The sequence below is a fragment of the Eumetopias jubatus genome, unplaced genomic scaffold, assembly GCF_037043125.1.
Source record: "Eumetopias jubatus isolate StellerSeaLion01/CBP00866 unplaced genomic scaffold, mEumJub1_p1.0 scaffold_13, whole genome shotgun sequence".
NCBI lineage: Eukaryota > Metazoa > Chordata > Mammalia > Carnivora > Otariidae > Eumetopias > Eumetopias jubatus.
Window position 1 is genome coordinate 109,967,217 of NW_028274819.1, and position 23,080 is coordinate 109,990,296.

General features: G+C 43.7%; 1 protein-coding gene across 2 annotated transcripts; it reads right to left on the reverse strand.

Annotated features, from left to right (window-relative positions):
* Positions 1-699: 699 nt before the first annotated feature.
* On the reverse strand, positions 700-22,858 carry AASDHPPT (aminoadipate-semialdehyde dehydrogenase-phosphopantetheinyl transferase). 2 transcript variants are annotated; one of them, XM_028105814.2, is made up of 6 exons: positions 22,657-22,858; positions 20,907-21,132; positions 7,977-8,098; positions 7,017-7,178; positions 4,266-4,334; positions 700-2,639 (listed from the first exon to the last, which is right to left on the reverse strand). In XM_028105814.2, the coding sequence occupies exons 1-6, from the start codon at positions 22,798-22,800 to the stop codon at positions 2,475-2,477; spliced, it is 888 nt and encodes a 295-aa protein (XP_027961615.1). In that variant the 5' UTR covers positions 22,801-22,858; the 3' UTR covers positions 700-2,474. The 2 variants fall into 2 exon arrangements, with proteins under 2 accessions (XP_027961615.1, XP_027961616.1); XM_028105815.2 differs by having other exon boundaries at positions 22,646-22,731.
* Positions 22,859-23,080: the final 222 nt, after the last annotated feature.

A 23,080-nucleotide genomic window follows, 5' to 3' on the forward strand; every position in this document is an offset into this window, starting at 1 on the left:
ATCAGGGAATCCGACATAGGGGAGAGACAGGCAACCCCCGGGAACAGTGAGAGGCGATTTCAGGATGACGGCTCCAGCAGCCACAGAAGGGACCAACGCCAGGCTGGACAAAACACACTGTCCCCGGAACGTTTCTTCGAGAAAACAGATGAAACTGAGAGTGCTGACGTGTCTGAACATCTGGGGAAGATATTCATACATCTAGCAGAGTCTGGGGTTGCATCAGCAGTAAGTACACAGAAAACCATACAAAGTCAACTGTGAACTCACGGAACCAAAAATGCCGTACGGGGTGAGAATAACATCACATCAGTCCGCTGTGCACAGCGTTCCATAATCTTCCGGATCAGTCAATAATGAGAGCCCTGAATTACAATGTAATTCTGCTGGGGGCAGAAGGGAGCAGGAAGGAAGCATCCAATGGGTTGCAAGCAGAGGAACAAGCTTGACACTAGGGATTAATGCCTACACAGGCGAAAAGCAAAGTAGAAGCGACAGAAGCATGCTGTCAGAAGATACGGTAACGGTAAAGCAAAGAGCCTGCTCTGGGGTAGGAAATCGGGTAATGAGGGCAAGGGGGTGGTATTTTTCATTCAGAAAAACAAACCTATAGATCTATGTACCTCTGTAAACTACGTGTAACTTTAAGAAACAGAAAAACAAAACATGAAATCTAGCACAGTGCCTAGCTCATAAAAATTCACGAAAGTTAACTGCTTTATTATCATGACAAGACAGATGACAGGTTTCCATTTCACCATCACATTCATGCTAGGGATAACAATGCTTCCTATTTCGGATGCTACTTGATCTTTTAAAAACACATTACTTACTATGCTTGGGATATTTGGGCATGCTTAATAAAATAAAAAAATTACAAAACATTCCAATTTTTTTTACTAAACAAAGTATCTAATTTTATACAATCTACACACAATTCTTAATTTTAGTAACAAAAACAATGAAATTATTTCACTTCTCGATATTTAACAAGACTTTAACTCCCCAAGACATGCACGACAGCCACAGAAGTGACTCTGTCATTGACAGGATGGTCTTGGCATCTTATATGTTATGTTCCCACCTTTAAGTCCTACTTGCTAAATTAGAACAGGCAAACACAATGAACAAGTGGTTCATAAAAAAGGAATAAAAACAGCCAAAAACACCGATGTATCAATCTCATTTGTAATTAAAGAGATACAAATTAAAAAAATAACATACCATTTTTCACGTATATTGGCAAAGATTAAATTAAAAAAAGGGCTCATATGTACAGCTGAGCAGGGAGAACGTGGGTGGGGTGAAGGGCTGGTCACACCTCACACTAACTGGAAGCGTGAATTACAGGGCCTCTCGGGAGCCATCTGGGAATACTCATCAAAGCTGTTAAGAACGCTCAAGCCTTGTGAGCCACCTGTAGAATTTTTGGTAAGGACCTAAGCAGGCATGTACCTCACGATGTGGTTACAGTGCCATTCGCTGCACCACTGCTGATCGTAAAAACCGCAGACAATCCCAACGCCCGGCCCGGGTGAGGAGTCGAGCACCGCAGTGCACCTCGCTTGGGCCTCAGGCAGCGCGGTGGATGCTCCCCGCAAGCCTGTGCCCCCAACTGCGCCTCGGCCCCACCCAGAGTCCACTTCCCGCAGAGGCAGACACTGTCGGAGAACAGCCTTCTCAGGGATCTGAGTCAACAGGAACTGAGGGGAAACGCGGGGATCTGGGCAAGTCCTCTTCACTGACAGAAACGAGATGCGAGAGGAGAAACGGCCTTTGCAGCCTATTAGATACAGTTCTACGAATGTGAGCTGAAGTTACAAGAGCAGCTCGTACGACGAGGGAGAGAAGCTGAAGGCCAAACCAGTCAAGTGAGGCTCGGGCGAGCCAAGTGCCCTCAAGGGCAGCTGGGCGGTGTGTGCGCGGTCAGGCGACTGAGCTTCACTACAGTCGGGCGCTGTCAGCTCTGGTCTAAAGCATCCCGGTACTGACCACACAGCAGAAGCCTCTAGCACCCGTCGGGCCACAAACGCACAGGGACGACCAGGCGACGTGCAGTCGGGACAATAAAACATCACACAACACTACATTTCCATAAAAAAAAGGTGTACTAATATGGATTCCTTTGCCTAGAAGGTCTAGAAAGATACTTCGGGTTCTAGGAATCGTGATCGCTGAAAGGTAAGAATTTGAGTGTTTCCTCTTTGCATACCTGCATTTTCTACTCTTTTCTACAACAAGCACTTATCACTTTTAGGATCCTGCTACCTTTTCTACTCTTTGTCAATCCCGTGCAAATGGGGGAAAAGAAGAGGGACACATATACCGACAGCCTGCTGTTTCTGATAGGAAAAGTTGTGGTTTTTTTTGAAAACTGGTTTTTGAAATAAAATTTGATACTATCAGGCATTTATTTTGTGAATACAGAAGATTACAAACAGTTTTCATTTTCCTTTGTTACTCAGGGAATGCTATCATGACTTTGTACCATTTCGTATTGGAATTTCTTCTGTGAAGCAAAAACAGTCCCAAAATGAAGGATCTTCAGGGGTCATAGGAACAGCAGATGATATTAAATCATTAAAGGTGAGAACAGTAAACTGCCTCTGAGTTGGTTTAGAATCATCTTCAGATGGAACCTAAAAGGGGAAAGAATAGATTACCTCATTGTTTTACTGCATGTTCATCTTACAATCAATTTCATAATTAGGAAAAGGAGAAATATGGCCAAATTATTACAAGTCAGTAATATTAAGTTATAACAGAGCAGGATTTCTAGATAATTGTAATCACTCCTCGTGTTAGTGTTGCCAACATAAGTTAAGAAAAGTTAACCACCCGATCCTTGAATTTTTTTGGTACATAACCCATGGTATTTGTTTCAAATGTAGATTTCTGAGCCACACATCCAAAAATTCTGATGGATGAGTTAAAAGGATTCCCCAAATATGTCATTTTAATAAGCAGCTAGGTTTTTCTGATGAGGAGGGCCACAACGCAAACTTCTGAGAACTCTCTGGAGGGTAGATCTGATAAAGCCCCATCACCGCACAAGAGATTCAGCACCTCTACAGGAAATGATTCATTCAACTCTCCAGGTGAGCATTGTATCATGTTCTCAGACAGAGCGCCAGCCCACTGGGGGGCAGGAGGTGGATTTCACACTGTGCTGTAACAAGGCCCAGTACGATTTTACATGATTTACATTTCACAACTATGCTGATGGCGTGGTTATCTCAATTTTATAGATTGGGAAACTGAGGCTCAGGAGGATCCAGCACTCCGTGCCAGCTCACACCCAGGTTACCATGGCAGACTTGGGCCTGGAAGCCAGGTCTGCCGGACAGCACGCTCGTGCTCGAGGGGCAGAGAGCATACAGCGCTCTGCAGTGTGAAGCTGAGACTTACCCACGAGGACAGGCAACCTGGGCCAGAACAGCTTCAGGTAACATCCCCTTGTAACTAAGCTATGAAGACATTAAATCCTCGGCTAATGGATCAAAAGCAGGGTTGGTGTACGGAGCTATTGTTCTAGACGTAATGACACACATACACCGGTCATGCTATGGGGCCTCACACGGGCTCCCTAAAAATAGGGACAGGCATACAGCTCCGATTCGTCTAACACTACCAGGGATTCCTTAAAACATCATTTCCGCAGAATCACAACTATGTGTAGGGAGGCTGAGGGTCCTTGACCGGGAGGGTGTTTTTGTTTCATTTCCTCACGTAACGATTAAGAGCAGAAGCAAGCAAACGCAGACTGTGACGGGGAGGACAGAGACCAGTGTTCTGCCCCACGGCCCCCAGGCGTGTGAGCCTGTAACTCTGGGACTAATTCAGGAGATTGCTATAAAAGGGGGAGCAGGTTCAACCTGCCAGGTAACGCCATTACTCAACACCCATCAGCTGGTACCTTTATATTCCACACAGCCCCAGTTCACCGGGAAATAAGCCACTGTTGAGGGGACTAAGACTGGTTATCTTGAGTTTCCACTGAAACGCAAGTACTAGGACAATACTATCAAAATGTCTTCTTTGTAATATTCTTGAGTATGAAGAAACAGGTAACACGCTTTTAAAAAATTTCTGTGAAATCCCAGATGATCTTAAGGATTTGATAATGAAAAACACTCCTAAATCTATAATCTTAAACACCTCTAACCTGATAGAAACCGGATGACTGTTTCCATCCATAAAGAACAAACTCCACATTGATTCATGCTTTTTAGAAAAAAGTAAGAAAAATCTTAAAATCTTACAACCTGATGTCTAGATCCATCCGGTTTCCTAAGAGCTACTGCAACAAAATGGTGCTCGTCTATTTTGCTTTCCTGAAAAATAAAAGGTAATTTAATAACATCATTAAATGTGCAAACTCAGATGTACTTCTGTCTATATTTTTCAATCTCCTTTCCCTCTCTCTCTGTATACACAGGCACACACATATACCACCCCCCCCAGCTCCCCTCACCCATTTACGTCGTCACCTGGACTTCAGCATGTACTTCCTACTGGGACGCTCTCTCATGTAAACCACACGAGTTAACAGCTTCAGGAAGTTTACACTGAAAGAAGAGTTAAATCTGCTACCTGAACTGCAGTGTTTGTGACTGAATCCAGTAAAGTCCCTTTACAGCCTTTCCCCCCTCCTAGCACCAGAGCCCACCGAGGGTCAAAGCCTGCTTTCAGTTGTCCTGTCTTGCTAGCCTTTGTGTCTGTTAGGACAATATTTTAAAACATAGGATCCACTACTGTCCCTCCTTTTTTTAATAGAACATTGCACATTTCTGGTTGGTCTGATTGTGCATTTTCAGCCAGAAAACGACCTAGATGGACAGTCCTATTTGGCCACACATCGAGACAGTCCTCGGCCATCACTGGTGTTTATTTTGGATGTACTCCAGGTGTACACGTAAAAAACTCAGACTGCAACCCTGGTTTGTAAGCATGTCATGAACTACAGCCCATGGGAACTCCATGGAAACTCACAGGTAAGCCTGAGAGAACACGCAGTTTTCTGTCTTCCACTAGGGTCTGAAACAACGGGGATGGGGCCTAGAAGAGGATATTGAGGCAGTCACCTCAGTATCTTTACAAACTATTAAAAGCACCCAAACTAAAGTTTCCAATGAAAAGCCACCATACTAAGGCATTCCTCCGTAAGATACCAGTTTGAAACAGGAAACTACAATCAGAAATTGGATACTCATAGCTTCACACCTTAAGGTACCCAAATTAGCAAAAAAAAAAAAAATGAGATTCACTAAGGACAAGTACATTTAAAAGAAGAAAAAAGTAGCTAAGTGTCAGAAGACTTAACAGGTCAAAGGTGTTTTCCCTTTAACTAAAAGCAAGCTCACAATATTTGTTATTATAGACAAAATTGCCCTTTTTGATACATGGTCTTCCATTTTTCACACTGAATATACTGATCACGTGCACACCACGGTGCAGACACGTTTCGGCTGTAACCACTTCTACAAACCACTCAGGTGGTGAGTTCTGTGGCGTCTGCATCTGAGGGGAGTTATCAGGAGGCGTGGGCAGCCGCCCGTCCGCTGAAACACAGCACGTTTCACACCCCTGCTCAACCTACCCACACACCTACCTTGCTGGAAGCCACAACTCAGTGACACTGATTACAAAATAAAGCCTCCTCTGATCGACTCTGACCTCATCAGAACCACGTAAATATGAAATACGACAGAGCAAATATGAAGAAACCACTTCACAATGAATGACTCAGTTACAGCACATCCATACTCAACGGATCACTGTGAGTGGAGGGACTTTGCCGTTAAGTCCTTTCTGTCAAGGACAACGCACATAATAAATGTCAGTTGAAACAAAAAAAAATGAAATCAGCAACTTAGCTACTTAAACGATGTTCATTCAGTGCTACTGAATTTAAGATTTAACTTCTAAGACTTTCTAAATTTTCAAGACTTTCCTAAGCTTATCACTTTTACCCATAAAATTTTTGTGAATACCAGAACTTCCCTATAATCTCCAACAAGCCAAAAGGGAGCACGAACATTTTGTCTTTTTAGGAGATAGTTTAGCATTAGATTACAAAGATTAATCTGCTTCAGTGAGAGCACATGTTGTCTTGTTAGTTATGTAACCCATCTTATAAAAAAAAGTTTAAGCTATAACTTAAAATTTTCAAATTTTACAATTTTTTTCAATGGCAAAGCTGAAAATATATCTGTCCCAAATATTAAAATTTCTACTTCTTTAAGCACTTTCCTTTCAATGCAAAGAATTTCTATTTCATCTAACCCCATCACTGGAACTTTTTGGTGGTGACCTTCCTAACAGCAACTGGTTATGGAAACTGAAAGCCTATAAAAAAGGATATCCCTCTTGACCTAACATTTCATTTTTCTAAAGCATTATTCTTCCAGGTGTGAGATACAATATTCAGGTAAACAGAAAGTCCTCTGTATTTGTTACAATAAATAATGGATTCTTGATTATGTCCAAGCTAGCATTTTCAGTCTATAATAAACTGAGCCAGGTCATATAGAAAGGAAAAAGTAAAAGATATAAAATTTCTGAGTTTTCTAGTCCCGAATTCTAGCTATTTCTGAGGCCCGGTGACATGAATCACTCTAATAGCCTATAATACTGTATTTTTGGCTTAAATGAGTTTGTGTTGGGTTTCTCTCTCTAGGGACCATGAAGTGCTAGTGACAGAGACCAAATATAGAGAGAGACCGAAATCTTTAACCTGGCCAGTTATGGCCACATGATTGTGGTCGTCTAACCTGGACTCCCTCTCAAACCCCCTCATCAGGAGACACAGTGGCCGCCTTTGGCCGCTTTCCCTTCCCATTTTACTGAACTCACTGTGACTTACCTTTCAAGTGTCAGCCTAAATGTCACAGACCCCCTTCAGAGCACCAACAGTGGACTCCAGCTGTGTCGCTTCAGTGACCAGACCCCAAACCCATCTCACAGACATGCGCACAATATGGGGATTCTTAGAGCAAGTGTGACAAATTTCTTACTTCAAATGCCCATTCTTTTTCTTCTTCCCCATCCAGGAACAAGCGTGTTTCCTTATAAACTTGGCCGATATCCAGATTTAATGGGGATATATCGAATTCAAGCCGTTGCAATTCAAAGCCTAGTCCAACACCAATGGCTTTTATGAAGCTTTCTTTCAGTGCCTAAAATACAGAGGTATTTTCTATTAGAGCATTCAGCAGGCAAAACTCTTCATAACCTCTACAGGCCCAATGCAACCAGAGTTTTAACTCTATGCTACATTAGGGCTATAAATTCTTACTATTTTGGGGGGCACCTGGGTGGCTCAGTTGGTTGAACATCGGCCTCTGGCTCAGGTCATGATCCTCAGCGGGGAGTTTGCTTCTACCCGCACCCCCCCTCCCCGGGCTCATGCTCTCTCTCTCAAATAAAATCTTAAAAAAACAAAAAGCCAAAAAAATTATATCTATTTTTATACCTGCAGTAGGACAGAGACAAACCAGATGTGTGATCTTAAGATTAATCATTTAATCCCCTGGTGCCTCCATTCTGTCATGAGTAACATGAGATACTAACAGTACCTTCCTCACAGCACTGTCATAACTAAATGAACTACCTTATGAAAAGCATGTGTCTCCTGGCACGTAGTAAATACTACATTAGTGTTTGTTAAATAAGGCCTCATGTGTATAAGATCCTTTGAAAACAAGAACGTTAAATATTATTTATAAATAGCGATAAATAAGAGGTTTTATTTTAGCTTTAGAGCAAGTGCCTTCTGAGCATTGAATATACATTCAATTTTCTTAAATGTGATTATGATGTAACAATGATACACAAAAATCATGAAGTTCCCAAGTAATCACCCATTTACTTCACTCTAAGAACTACTGGGTAACCAAAGGACTTTTGCTCCCATTTTTAGTGAAACTAATGGATTATCCTAGACTTTTACTCTCAAAATTAGAAAGAAATTATACCCAATTCCTGTAAAACATGTCCAGTTGAGTCCATTCATCCTTAAAGCTTCTGATTGTTTCCCATTCTTTGTTGGTGAACTTTCTTTTCATAATATGAAAGAATTCTGGAATTGAACCACGACCTGCCAATTGAGAAAATGCAGAATTAAAAATAGCTGTTCTATTACCAAAATCGTTAAAAACCACAGACAGAAAGCTGCACGCCACCTTATTTCTTAATATAATCACAATAATCCTAAACAAAATGTCAGCAAATCAAAGCTGGGAATTAAAATAACACTCAGTGACCAGCAGGAGTTAGCCCAGAAACAGAAGCATAGTTTAAAAGAAATTGTGAAATTCTGTGGATTATTAAATAATTAAGGGAAAAAACCACATATGGTTATATCAACAGATGCCTTCTGAAAATCCGATACCATTTATTTTTTTTTATAAATTTTTTTTTTAAAGATTTTATTTACTTATTTGAGAGAGAGAGAGAATGAGAGATAGAGAGCACGAGAGGGAAGAGGGTCAGAGGGAGAAGCAGACTCCCCGCTGAGCAGGGAGCCCGATATGGGACTCGATCCCGGGACTCCAGGATCATGACCTGAGCCGAAGGCAGTCGCTTAACTGACTGAGTCACCCAGGCGCCCAATCCGATACCATTTAGCAGCCAAAAGTGGTATAAATTCTAAGTAACTAGGAGGACATTTCCTGTATGTGGTAGAGTATCAGAAATCCACAACTTTTTTTTTTTTTGATGTAGTGTTCCATGATTCATTGTTTGTGCATAACACCCAGTGCTCCAGGCAGAACGTGCCCTCTTTAATACCCGTCACCAGGCTAACCCATCCCCCCACCCCCCTCCCCTCTAGAACCCTCAGTTTGTTTCTCAGAGTCCATCGTCTCTCATGGTTCGTCTCCCCCTCCAATTCCCCCCCCTTCCTTCTTCCTCTCCTGCTATCTTCTTCTTTTTCTTTTTTTCTTAACATATATTGCATTATTTGGTTCAGAGGTACAGGTCTGTGATTCAACAGTCTTGCACAATTCACAGCGCTCACCGTAGCACATACCCTCCCCAATGTCTATCACCCAGCCACCCCATCCCTCCCACCCCCCACCACTCCAGCAACACTCAGTTTGTTTCCTGAGATTAAGAATTCCTCATATCAGTGAGGTCATAGGATACATGTCTTTCTCTGATTGACTTATTTCACTCAGCATAACACCCTCCAGTTCCATCCATGTCGTTGCAAATGGCAAGATCTCATTCCTTTTGATGGCTGCATAATATTCCATTGTGTATATATACCACCTCTTCTTTATCCATTCATCTGTCGATGGACGTCTTGGCTCTTTCCACAGTTTGGCTATTGTGGACATTGCTGCTATAAACATCGGGGTGCACGGACCCCTTCGGATCCCTACATTTGTATCTTTGTATCCACAACACTCTTAAGACAGATACTCCCTGGGATTTAGATTTTTACTTTGCTACAGAACAGAAAAAAAAAAGAAAAAAAACACAATTTCTTTACTGTAAGTTTTTGAAAACCGGGAGAAAGTCGAGGATCGTTTTTTTTGTTTTTATTCTAAGTTACCACTTTGACTGCAAAATTAACATATGCTTATTTCCTTCAAAATAATGGTCTCTCAACATGTTTCCTAATTTGACATCTCCAAATAAAAAGAGATTTTCATTGGTCTTTTCAGGGATGTCCCTGTGAAATATGCTCATTTTAAAATAATTGAGACCCAGCCCTAGCGCCTCTGTTCCACAAAGTATTACAGAGCATTCTAAACAGATACGATAAATAAAATAACTCAATCCAATTCTCAGAATCAAGAGCTAAGATGCAAATTAAAAATACAAGATATGGGGGCGCCTGGGTGGCTCAGTCGTTAAGCGTCTGCCTTCAGCTCAGGTCATGATCCCAGGGTCCTGGGGTCGAGCCCCGCATCGGGCTCCCTGCTCAGCGGGAAGCCTGCTTCTCCCTCTCTCTCTCTGCTTGTGTTCCCTCTCTCACTGTGTCTCTCTGTCAAATAAATGAATAAAATCTTAAAAAAAAAAAAAAAAATACAAGATATGCCTTTCATATTCTATTTTTCCAAAATCTAACTATGCTGTTTATCTTCACCACTGAGCAAGTTGTTTCTATCATCATTCATTTACTGTACAAATATGCAGATTAAGTATAAACATTACCACAAACATGTATCTGGAACTAATGGTTACAAACGTCAGTCCTGGTTCCTGGCCTCACACACACACCGACAGCCTAGCTGGGCCACCAGAGAGCCTGGCCCAAGGGAGATGAACCACAAACATTTACTATATGAATAAATGAACTTAACCATTATCTGGTTACTTCCTAACGCCCTACTGTCCTATGTCCTTCATTCATGACTACGTTATTTTGCAGAAATACTGCCTCCTCTTTAAGGCAGTGCCTCTGTAGATCGTGTTAACATAAGCATATCTACTGTAACTCCAACTCCCATTTCCAAAGTACCCAGCTCTAAAATCTGACGTGCCCAACTGGCTGACTACCACTCTTGAAGCAACAGACACCACCACCACCATATTCTCTATGGGCATTAGAAGCTTGTCTGGGGAAAAAAGATGTCAAATCCCTCTAGTGAACGTTTTACTGGCATTTTACCGCCATCTCACCCTGCGAGGATTCAACAGTTAGGGCTCCTATGAGGATCACTCACTCTAAAAACACCCAAGTGCTAGATGCCAGGGACAGACAAGCAGAACAGACCTGTCCTTACAGGGGGCTTACAGTTCCTCCTACAGGAACCAACCACCACTCCCAAAGTTCTGTCAAGGGGAGAACATACTAAAGCCAGTTTTTCCACACGACTGTTTATGATTCCCCTACCATTTCCACTTCAACAAAGTCAAGAGTCTCTTCTTCTTAGCCGGGAAGTATTTCTGATGACCCTACAATGAGTGATAGGGGGTCCTTTACAGATCAAGACAAACATTCTCATTTATTTCCAAGTTCATCAGACTCATCTAATTCATCTGTCTACTCCCTGGCACTCTATTCTCAAGAGAGAATACATTTCAACACATTTTATGAATCCAACTAATATTTACTGTTTCTATCTATTTATATTGTTAAAAGACTATTACTTCCTAAAAGTAGCCCAGCAAAGCTATGAAGTCATTCCATGCAAAGCACTGAAATAGTAAATTGATCTGGGAGTCCCGGGGAAGGGGGTTCTTCTTGAGGCCATGGACCCCTTACTCTCCAACACCTTCCTTAAGCCCCTGAATAAAAACGGTCTTGTTAAAATGCAAGCAGAACTAGTGCATACTGGCTTGAGAAATAACACACTGAAGACGGCAGGCTTGCAAAAGTGACAAGAGTAAACCTGGAGATTTTAAATCCTGGGGGCATTGTTATCTACATAAATCATCACCTGTTTCCTCTTCAACAGATCCTGGCACAGAACAGTAATAATGGGGAAAAAGGTTACCTTGGATTTGGAAGACGGCACTGCATATTTTGAGTAGAACTGTAGTTTTGGTGGAACCCTATCCAAAAAGTCGTATTTAAAAATATATGCCTGTTGTCATCTATAGTGTCATTTTGTTTGTTGGTTTCTTCATAACCTTCAAAAAGCCCTCTGATTTTTTAACTAAATAAGATGGGGCAATCAAGAAAAAAAATCCAAATATGCATGCTAATAAAAAACGAACTGATTAACATAAAAAGCAATCTAGCACAATCACTGAAAGCAATCACAAACTGATTATGTACAGCTAAAAAAGTATCCAATATGAGTGTTTTCATATACTTTTGAGAGCATTTTACCCATTCCACAAAATAAGAGATTTGACAGCAACAGGAAGAGGATTTTGTAAATATTCAGCCAAAGCACAACAGCGCCACAGTGTGGTTCTATAGTGGAAATACACAGAGGGGGACTGGTCTGTGAGGTCCAGTCTATCTAGGAAACTGGAATTTAAAGAAAAAAAAATACCAGTAGGAAATACCAGAGCAGATCTGTCCCTCAGACTATCTGAAGGCAGCACAATTATCAGCCATATAATCTGGCAAATCCTAATAGTCTTTGATTTAATCATCCTACTAGATGTTTAAGAGCTTATATATATAGAGAGAGATAAAATTACTCAAAAACTTGTATTGTTCTAGACTAACCAAGTTTACAGAAACCAGATCTCCCCTATTGTAGCTTAATCTCTAGGAAAAGCAGTATTAGATATTAACTAAGTGTTCCACAATGATCAACTACTCAAGACCACAGTGCAGCCGGGAAGTTCATTAAACATACAGTCACAACCTACAACGAAATAATTTAAAGTAAGTGCTCTAACTGCTGTTGCAAGCCTATGAAAAAAAAATCCTCCTCGTGCCACCACCTCAAAGGCCACCGACATCAACCTGTCCCCCAGACAAGGTCACCAATGTGTATCTACACCAGCATCTCAGGTAAAGTTCACCTTTCTGCCTTCAAGAAAAGGGATCCGTTATTTTAGGGGGAAGCAGTGTCCAACTGTGTGCTTCAGAATAACATTTAGCTTTTGACAGTGAAGTCACATTAAAAATTCTAGTAGTGTCATTTTCTAAATACTGGATAACATATATTCTTGCTTCCATGGGAAGCGAAAGACTTCTAAAATTTGCATTAGTATGTACACAATAACGTAGGATTTACCAGCTCACCTGTTTGGGAACTTACCCAGATACAGACCCAGAATAAAGAAAAACTGCGAGTGACTCCGCAAAGCTTCTCGCAGCTTACGGACAACAGACGTGCTGTGGAGCAGAAGCCCTGGTCCAAGAGGCAGCGACCTGGGCTGGAAGCCCCCCACGCCGGCAGCCCTGAACCCTAGCTGCTCTGTTTCTGTAAATGCTCATTTGTCCACACACACGTGCCAACACACGGGAGGAAACAGGCCTACAGAGCGAGGGCGGGATTCCATGGCTGTAAACGTGCTATCCTTCAAGACGAGGGAAGGATCCTGGAGGCATGGTCGAGGGGCAGGAGGGTGGGGCCGCCCCAGGGACCAGGACACAGAGCGTGGAGACACCGAGGACTATTCTCAGACCTTGAAACCTTAGGTCATTTGCCCGGCTGGCTGCACACTTGCTTGGGACCCGACTCATGCCTCCCTTTATCTTCCAACTTCTCCCTTTTGAAATGGGAATGTCTATCCTCTGCCTGTTCCACCAATGAGTCACAGGAGGAGATGGTTTGTTTTCTAGTTTAACAAGGTCACTGAAGAAAGGAACTCTGCCCCACCGGGGAGCATACCCAGTCTCACCTCTACCTGAGTGAGATCGCTCAAATGATGAGATGTGGAACTTTCTGAGGTGACAGTGTTCAGAAGAGATTTTGGAGTCAGATGGAATCGGCTAAGACTTGGAGAGGCTGGGAGAGGATGACTTTATTTTGTACGTGGGGAGGACACAGACACTGGGGAAGGCGGGAGGCAGAAGATGGACTGTGCTGGGTTGAACAGTGTCTCCCAAAACTCATGCTCGCCCAGAACCTAGGAAACGTACCCTTATGTGTATAGTCTGCAGATGTAATCAAGATGAGGTCACACGGATCAGAGCAAGCCCCGTATCCAATGACTGGTGTCTTCATGAAGGGAAACAAGCATACACACGGAGAGAGACAGAGTATAGGAGAGCAGCCCCGTGAAGACGAAGGTAAAACCAAAGAGAAGCAGCTCCAAGCCAAGGGACGGCAAGCACTGCCAGGGGACCAGGAAGAGGCAACGAGGGATTCTTCCCCAGAACGAGAGGCGGCGCGACCCTGTCAACAGGCTGGCGGACTTGTGGCCTTCAGAACATAATCAATTCCTGTCGCTGCAAGACAGGAGTCTGTAGCTTCAGCGCCACACCTGGAGCCCAATGTCCGCATCCGGCCCCCATCACCTCTTTACTGGCATTTATGTAACATCTCGGTGGGGTTTCTAAAGCTTCAGAAGGGGACAAAGAGTCGGGGAGACTAAGGAATGCGCAGGTGACATGCCTGCACTATTCCGCCCGCAGCAGATGAAGCTCTGACCTCGCCGAGCACGCCGTGCTGAGTGGGGGGCCTCTGTCGTGAGCTCGTCCCTTCACCAAGTTGAGTCCGGACGGCTTTGCCCATCGATACTTCCAAGCGTTTTACATGTTAACAATATTAACCTCTGTCCACCAAGTTTGCCACAAATACATTCCCGTGTTTGTGAGAGAGAAGACGGAATATGAAATCAATCACATCTGCTGACGTCGCGCTTCCTTCTGACCTCGTAAGCTTAACAGGGATCCTTCCTCCAGAAGTCCGACGAAGCAGACACTTCCCCTGAGCGCCAGTAACTGTCAGGAACCTAACTCTAATTTTGCTGTACAGAGTAAGACAGGATCCAGTGGCTTTCTCATGACTTCAATCATTAAAATGTGTTACCATCTTTCTCTTTGCTAGCTCTGTAAATTACCCCTAATACAGAGTTTCCCAAACATTAATACGTCTGCCACTCACCCAAGAAACTGCTGAAATACAGAATCCTGGCTGTACTCTCAGAAATTCTGTTCCAGTAGGTCTAGGGTGGTTTCAAGGAGTCTGCGTTTTTAAGAAGCATCTGGCTGGTTTTAGTATCCTGACCCGTTTTAGAACCACCATTCTATACATATAACAACAGCAACTACCACAACAACCTTAGGTACTTAATTCCCGGCACTTTCCGGGTTTATGCCTTAATCTACCCAGCACTGGTGGTGGTAGAACTGTTTAGCCATTAGGATGTAAAACACAATACACACATAAATTCTAGAGGAATAAAAAATTTAAATGTAAAGATAAAATTGCAATTTTAGAACAAAAGCTAACAGACTCTACTCTATGGGTAGAGTAAATCTTTTATCAATTTAATTATTTTTTCCAAACAACACAGAATTCAGAATTTATCAAGGAAAAGATAGATGTATTTAATTAAAAAATAAAATTCATATGGCCAAAAATATAACTAAATTTAAAATATAAATATATAATAGAATGGGAAAAATTCAACAATTTGGTCAAAAAACTGTTAATATCCATAACGTATAAAGATCTTTTATACAAGGATTAGAAAGTACAGATATGTAGTTTATACAAAAAACAAATTCAAACAGTCAGTAAGCTATTACTCTTGTGATTAGAGTAATGTACCATTTAATAAATGATCTTTATCCACTGAACTACTTTATGTAAATACTGGGCTCATCAAAAAAAAAAAATGAGATCTTGCCATTTGCAACAACGTGGATGGAACTAGAGGGTGTTATGCTGAGCGAAATAAGTCAAATCACAGAAAGACAATTATCGTATGATCTCACTGATATGAGGAATCTGAGAAAGAAGACAGAGGATCATAGGGGAAGGGAGGGAAAAATGAAACAAGACAAAACCAGAGAAGGAGACAAACAATAAGAGACTCTTAATCTCAGGAAACAAACTGAGGGTTGCTGGAGTGGTCGGGGGTGGGAGGGATGGGGTGGCTGGGTGATGGACACTGGGGAGGGTATGTGCTATGGTGAGCGCTGTGGGCTGTGTAAGACTGTTGAATCACAGATCTGTACCCCTGAAACAAATAACACTGTATGTTAATTAAAAAAAAAAAAAAAATACCGGGCTCTGACTCTTAGCTGTCTATTCTTCTGCGGACACCATGCTTTTGTTTACGCCGAACACAGTTGCAGAGGATGGTTAAGCCAGGCCCTCTCACTGTATTTTTCATACTCTTAAGACATCAGTGGCTCCATAAAAACATTAAATTCATTTAACCCAGTTCCATGGAATTTTTCATATATTTTTGTACTTGCAAATCCTTAAACAGCTATCAATAAAATCTAGTACTGAGAGGCAGTGGCTAAATACGTGCGCTTTGTATCATGGGCACAAATCCATGATCATCTACTTTTGAGCTGTCCTCTTGGGCCAGTGTCTTATTCTAATCTTTTTTTTTTTTTTAAGATGAGATTATTTGAGAGAGAGAGAAAGAGAGAGAGGGCATGAGCACGCACACACACACACACACACACACACACACAAAGGAGGGGAAGAGAGGGAGAGAGAATCTCAGCCAGACTCCACGCCGAGTGCAGAGCCAGACGTGGGGCTGGATCTCCCGACCCTGAGATCATGACCTGAGCCAAAACCAAGAGTCAGATGCTCAACCAACTGAGCCACCCAGATGCCCCTGTCTTATTCTATTTTATAAAATAGAGAGTACTTACAACCTAGGCTTAAGCAGATGAAGGTAACGCACATGAGGCTCTAACACAGTGTCACAAAGAGGAAATGCTCAGTAAACACTAGTTCTACACTGCGTACCCCACTCAAATCCTCTGTGCAGTGAAGACCCGCTCCGTACCCGGGCAGGGGGAAAACTCTCTGCTGGCAAAGACCAGGCTTTCTAGGGAGGAGTTCAGAGTACAGAAGGAAGAGTGACTTATTTAAGCTACTTGCAGGCTCTATGTCTCCAAGCTTAAAAAAGAAAAATGCTTTAAGCACATCCTGCTGAACTCAGGTCTAGCCAAGAGACCAGTGTACATGGAGAGAACAGTGGAAGAGACCGTACCGGCAACAAGGGGGAAAGCTGAACCCAAGGAAAGGGGAGGCGAAGGAGAGAAGCAGCTGGGAGATACATGGATGGTGAGGAGGAAATCTCAAAGGAAGAACTATTTGTAATCGTAGCTCACTGATGAGAACGGTTTATATTCCAACTAGAATCTCAGCTGTTACTCATTTTTTCATTTTTCAACAAACACTTTCAGCAAAACCTAGAACTCCGATCATCTGTACATGCAATAAGTATTTAGGGAGCACCTGCTCTGTGCTACACTCTCTGCTAAGTACCAGATCCGCAGCGGCAAACACAAACAAGCCATGCTTCCTGACCTTCTCTAGTGCAGGAGAACAGACGGGAATCCAGTAACTAAGTTACAGTCACAGATGAGAAGGCCCGCGAAGGGTCAGAAAGTCCTCTCTAAGGAGGTACTGGCTCCTTCTCATCCTTCACGTCTCAGCTACTCAAGAAAAGGGGGGGGCGGAGAACAGGCAGAAGGAAGGACTGACAGGAAAATGTTTGCTACACTCGAGGTAATAAGAGTGTGGACAGAAGACAGTGAGCAAAGAGAGCAGCCAGAAATGTGAAAAGAGAGGTAAATGAGTTCAAGACGATAGGGTCACGTTAAGGGGACTGGATTTTATTAAGAACCAACCCAAGAGTTTTGAGAAAACTGCTGTAGGTATTTTTTTTTTAAGATTTTATTTATTTATTTATTTGAGAGAGAAAGCGCGCGCGCACACGCACAAGCAGGGGGAGGAGCAGAGGAAGAGGGAGCAGACTTCCCGCTGAGCAGGGAGCCCGATGCGGGGCTCAATCCCAGGACCCAGGGATCATGACCTGAGCGGAAGGCAGACGCCTAACGACTGAGCCACCCAGGCGCCCCTGCTGTAGGCATTTTTAAAGACCACTGTCCTCTGTACAGAGAAATGTACTAGCTGGGTGGGGACAAAAGTGAAAAGGGGGAACTAATTATAATAATGCAGGGAACGGTGTGATGGAAGGAAGACCGGTAGACTCTACCACCTTCCCAGCTTATAAGACCACCTCCCACTTTGTACTTAATTCACGGAGCAGCTGTTCTAGAAAGCAGGTCTTTGTCAGTCATTTCAAAGCTGTTAAATTGGTATCAAATCTCAAACTATTGAGTTATTCTGTCTTGCCAATTAGTCCGCCACATTTATAATAAAAATGGAAATCTGAAAATGTAAAATCATGGGAAAAATTTATTTTGGTCTTTTCCCAAATTTAAATCATAATTTTTATACTGTATCTATCTGATTTGCCTTATTTTGTAAATATGAGAAAATTAAACAATTCATAAAACTATCTTTTCTTTTATACTTAGAACTACAAAAGTCTTTAATGCTGGATAAAAATTAGAAAATGAAGGAAAAATCAATTTCCCAATTGGGGGCAGCAAACTATGATGATGGCCTACAAAAGCACTTCCCCCAGGGGTTAGAAAGGTACTGCCCTGGCACCTTCCTTACACCAGGGTCCCCAATATCTTCTAACCCTCTTCTCCAGACATTCATTTACTGAGCACCAATCAGGCATGAGTTACTTTGGTGTAAAGCTCTTTTCTCCATTAAGCAGAGAATCAAGTGGTAGGGGTAGCAATCTGCCCAACTGTGGGCATCTGGCTGGAAGAGCCCCGGAACCCCCAGACCCATCAGCTGTCCCCACTGCCCTGCCACGGCAGCACGGGGGAAGCTGGGAGAGTGAGGGCAACCATCTGCACCTGCTAGAAGGAAAGACTCCGCAAGTCCCTACATGACGCTTGCGTGGACACAAGGAGAATGAACGACGGAAGGAGAACCGAGTCTTTCACAGCACTCGCTATGCCCCAAAGGCCGACTCCATCTTGAGAGCGGACAATCCAGTAACGGTGTCCGACACAAGGCATAAAGCTGCACCCTCCATCACTCGGCAATTCGCCCCAGTTATATGGATGAACAAGCAATTCAAATGAATCTTCAGCAAAGGAAAGCAGTGTCTAGTCCCCCGTCGCGAGTGATGAAACTGTGCGCCCTCATACTTCAGACATGAGTGACACAATCACAATACTAGTAACAGATGGAAAAGATCTCCTCCCCGTGTGAGGAGACGTTATCAACCACTCTTTGGAAAAGACGCAAAGAATAGTAGAAGGCCTGGACACTGAGACCAGCCAAATAAGATCAGTCAAAAAAAGTGTGTGGGGGGGGGGGGCTCTAATAAAATATAATTAACAGGACACTGAGTTTTCAATTTTTGCTCAATTATCCAATGATTAAAAGTTTCAATTAGTAATTACTTGTTTATCCAGTACTGACCATAAGCCAACATTGTCCATGAAGCCAACCGGTAATAAAATCTGTCTCACAGGCCTAATTTCAAGGCAGGTATCAGCGTGAGGAGTCAGCCATCACTGTGTAATTGTGCCGACTGCCCTGGAAGGACCAGGGGGCTCTCAGGTAATTTCTGATATTTGGAATAAGGACAAAAGAAAGCTATGAAAGCATATAGGCTCGTTCCCATGCTCACCTTTTCTGGAAAAGTTTTATTTTGTTTTAAGATTTTATCTATTTATTTGAGAGAGAAAAAACGAGCAGGGGGAGAGAGGGAGAAGCAGATTCCCCACTGAGCAGGGAGCCCGATGAGGGGCTCGGTCCCAGGACCCCGGGATCATGACCTGGGCCGAAGGCAGACACTTAACAACTGAGCCACCCAGGCGCCCCTAGAATAAGCTGTGATCCTGATGAAAACCAGATCCTCTCCAGAGAAAAACACATGTGCATATTCACATGAAATGTAGTAAACAATATTAGGGGGTTAAAAAAATGCCTTGATGCTTACCCAGGGATTTTTGGGTCGAGTCCCCATCATTACTAGGACAGCTTCCCGAGGAAAGTTAAGAACAGAGCTCTAATGGAGAGGTTTATGAGCAGGTCAGAAAAAAAAGGAAATGGTGGGAAAATGCGAGGTAAATACACTGACAGCAACAGTGAGAGAGGAGATTCACAGCCATACTCAAGCCTCACGGCAGCAGCACAAGGCACAGCTTCATTCATCTGACAAAATATTTAGTGGGCGCTGGTATCACTAAACTAGGGGGGCTAAGACACGGGATAGCAACCAAGCTCGGAAGGAGCTCACAGCTCCTGCTCTCGTGTGGCTCATAAGGACCACGGGAAAGACAATCAGGTATCCCGCTAAGTCATCAGGAGCTGCGATAGGTTACTAGAATGAAGGAAATTCATTTTATGAGAGCCTATAACTAAAGAACCTAGCTATGACAGAGGGATCACAAAGCCTTCCCTAAGGTACATCGTTATCTCTGCAGAAATACGGGTGGGGGTGAAGTTAATACAAGTCTCCCAGACTAAGGGCAACAGAAGATTCTGTGGTGGAGACAGTGCGGAGATTCGGAAGTCACACTCTGAAATTAGGAAGATGCTGGTCCTCTCCTTAGCCTGTTCCTTACCTCCTGATAAGAATACTAGCGTGTTCATTAAGGGGCGGCTGGAACAATTAAATCGGACAATTTACGTACAGTACTTGGCAAAATGCGCTGACACAGAGTAAGTGCTCACTGAATGTGAGTGATGACGAAAATTACACGGTAGTGAAGAGAACCTGTGCTCTAGTAAAATTGCCTGGGTACACCCAACCCCACAATCAATGTAAACAGTTCCTACAGCCACCAATTACAATTTCTAAAGCAAAATACAAGCAACTTAAATATTTTACTAACTGTCTGCTCTTCGTTTTCACTAATGTAAATGCACTGCAAAGAACTGTATTTAGATATAACACAAATACATGTTACCTATCTACCTAAGGACTCTAGTATACTTCACCATTGAGATTTTTTTTTTTTAAGTAAAACAACAACTTCCTGATGAATTTTCAAAGACTTGAGTGAAACAAAGTTCTTACAATACAGTTATTTTGTTTTCTGAACAGAATGCTCTTCAAAATTGTTGAGTTTCAGTTCCGTTTAATATGTTATTTAAATAAAAGACAAACAGCTATGTAAAAATTGTTCTTTACAAAATTTAACAATCTTGGAAAAGTTTCAAATTTAGTCTTATTTAACAAGCTGAAGTATAATCCAAAACGAAAACCTTCATATTTTCACTTTGCCTCTAGGCAAAGCATTACATGCATCCCCAATAATGGAGAATCCTTCCTTTACATAGAAGTCTATTGATGTTCAAGGCAGAAGGGAAATACACTCTTTTCAGATACATGCTCTCTCAGATACACCACCATTGAGTACTGAGTACATTTTTCCTAAACTTCAGTATCTATAATACATCTCCTGGCCTGAGATTTCTGAACAGATAAGAACTTAGAAAACAAGACATATGCAACATTACCTGGAAAACTAGTTTTCATTACATCAATTCCAACTTGTAGCTCAGGTTCAGCAGCAAGCACGGCATAGTCCCCTTGATGAGAGACGTTAAAGTTGAAATTGGGGTAGGGATTCAAGGAGTCTTTTGCGAGAACTGGTTTTCCCTTTGCAGTTCTTTGCAAACGAATATTATTCCAAGGGATATTCAATTTCTCTGCAACTAATTTCCTTATCATCAGACGACCAGCCTGTTAAGTAAGCAAAACATGTGGTATGTATTAATGTCTACTAAACATTCAGGTACCCTGCCTGTAACATACAAAGTCTATTTTTGTGGTTTCTAGAATAAATTCATTTTTAAGTGTTTAAAAGTATAAGTACTAAACTCACTGTACGAAGATTTAAGCAACGCTTAAGAAGGTAGAAGAAAAAGTTAAAGTCCCTCTTTATCAATTTTTTTAACGTAGACATATTTGAGATCCTACTATATGGAGTACTGCACCACGCCTAAGCTTTATAACTTGCAAGTGTTGGGGGTTATTTCATGTCTGTACATGTACAAGAGTCTGGTCTGTCCCCTTTTGACTGTAGTATAGTATTTCACAACACCAAGATACCCCCCCGATGGACTATTTCCCTACTACCGTACTTTTAGGCTGGCTCTAGGTTAGCTATTATAAAAAATTTCCCAGTGAACAGCCCTGTTGTACCTACATCTTTGTGCCTATGTCCAGGTATTTCTAGATCCCGTATACCCATCACTCAGCTTCAGTAATTAGCAATGCATGACTTGTTTCCCATATACTCCTTCCATTGTCCCACTTCCATTAATTATTAAGAAACAAATTACTAAAATCACGCAAAAATACCCAAGGGTATGAAATGACAAAGTCTGTAATATTTTATGAGATATCTTTCAAGGATTTTCCCCTTCCATTCTAACACTGACTTTTTTAAAATCTGCATTACTTTGGGGGCGCCTGGGTGGCTCAGTTGGTTGGGCGACTGCGTTCGGCTCAGGTCATGGTCCCGGGGTCCCGGGATCGAGCCCCCCATCGGGCTCCCTGCTCGGCGGGGAGCCTGCTCCTCCCTCTGACCCTCCCCCTGCTTGTGTTCCCTCGCTCGCTGTGTCTCTCTCTCTCTCTCTCTCTCTCTCTCTCTGTCAAGTAAATAAATAAGATCTTTAAAAAAAATAAAATCTGCCTTACTTTGCATGACACAATTTCTTACAAACTATAAAAAAAAAAGTTAAAAACAAATTCACCACCATGCCTTCAAAACACTATCGATTGGTCCACACGCCAAACGAAAAGGGGTTTCTACCCAGGGGCATTTCCGAGAAATGGCGGTCTGGGAAGCGAAGAGACCCAGAGGCCATCTCAAACTGCAGTCTGCCGCGGAGGTGACTCTGCAACATGCAACTTTCCCTTTGTTGCTTGAAAACGCGTAACCACAACCCACACTTCCATTTAAAACAGCGTTCCCCCAGCTACGCAGCCGGGCAGGTCGGCCCGAGGGGCACCCCCCGCCGGGGCCCGGCCCCCTCCGGCGCAGGCCCCTCCGCGCGACCGCGAGCCCCGCCGCTGTGCGCGGAGGCCGGGCCCCTGCAGGGCGCCGGGGGCCGGGGCCGCGGGCCGCGCGGCGGGGAGAGCGCGGTCCGGGGGCCCCGGGGAGGGGCTGCTGCCGCCGCCGCCGCCGCCAGCCCCCGCACACAAAGGGCGCCGGGCCGGGCGCGCGGCCCCGGCCCTCCGCACCCCAGACCTGGAGGATACCATGGCTGCCTTAGCGTCCCGCGCAAAGACGAACTGGCCAATGCGCTCCTTCTCCTCGGGCTGGATCGACCGCACCGCCAGCAGCCACTCTGCGCGGCTCGGCAGCCAGGCGCCGCACGAGAAGGCCCAGCGCACGCCCTCCATGGCCGGCACGACGCGGGACCCCGGCGCGGGCGGGGCCGCGCACCGAGAACGCAGCTCGCCGCCACCCCGGCTCTGACGGCGCGGACGCTGGCGTGACCCCGCCCCCTTCCCCGGCGTCGGGGCGGGGGGCGGAGCGGACGGCGGCGTGCACGACGCCCCGCCCACCGGGGGCGCTCGCTCCCCGGGCCCGGCCGCCGTCTCCAGGAGAGGCCGGCTAGGGGCGGAGACCGAGGCCCGCCTCTGCGCTCGGCGCTCTGCGGCAGCGCGTGACGTCGAGGAG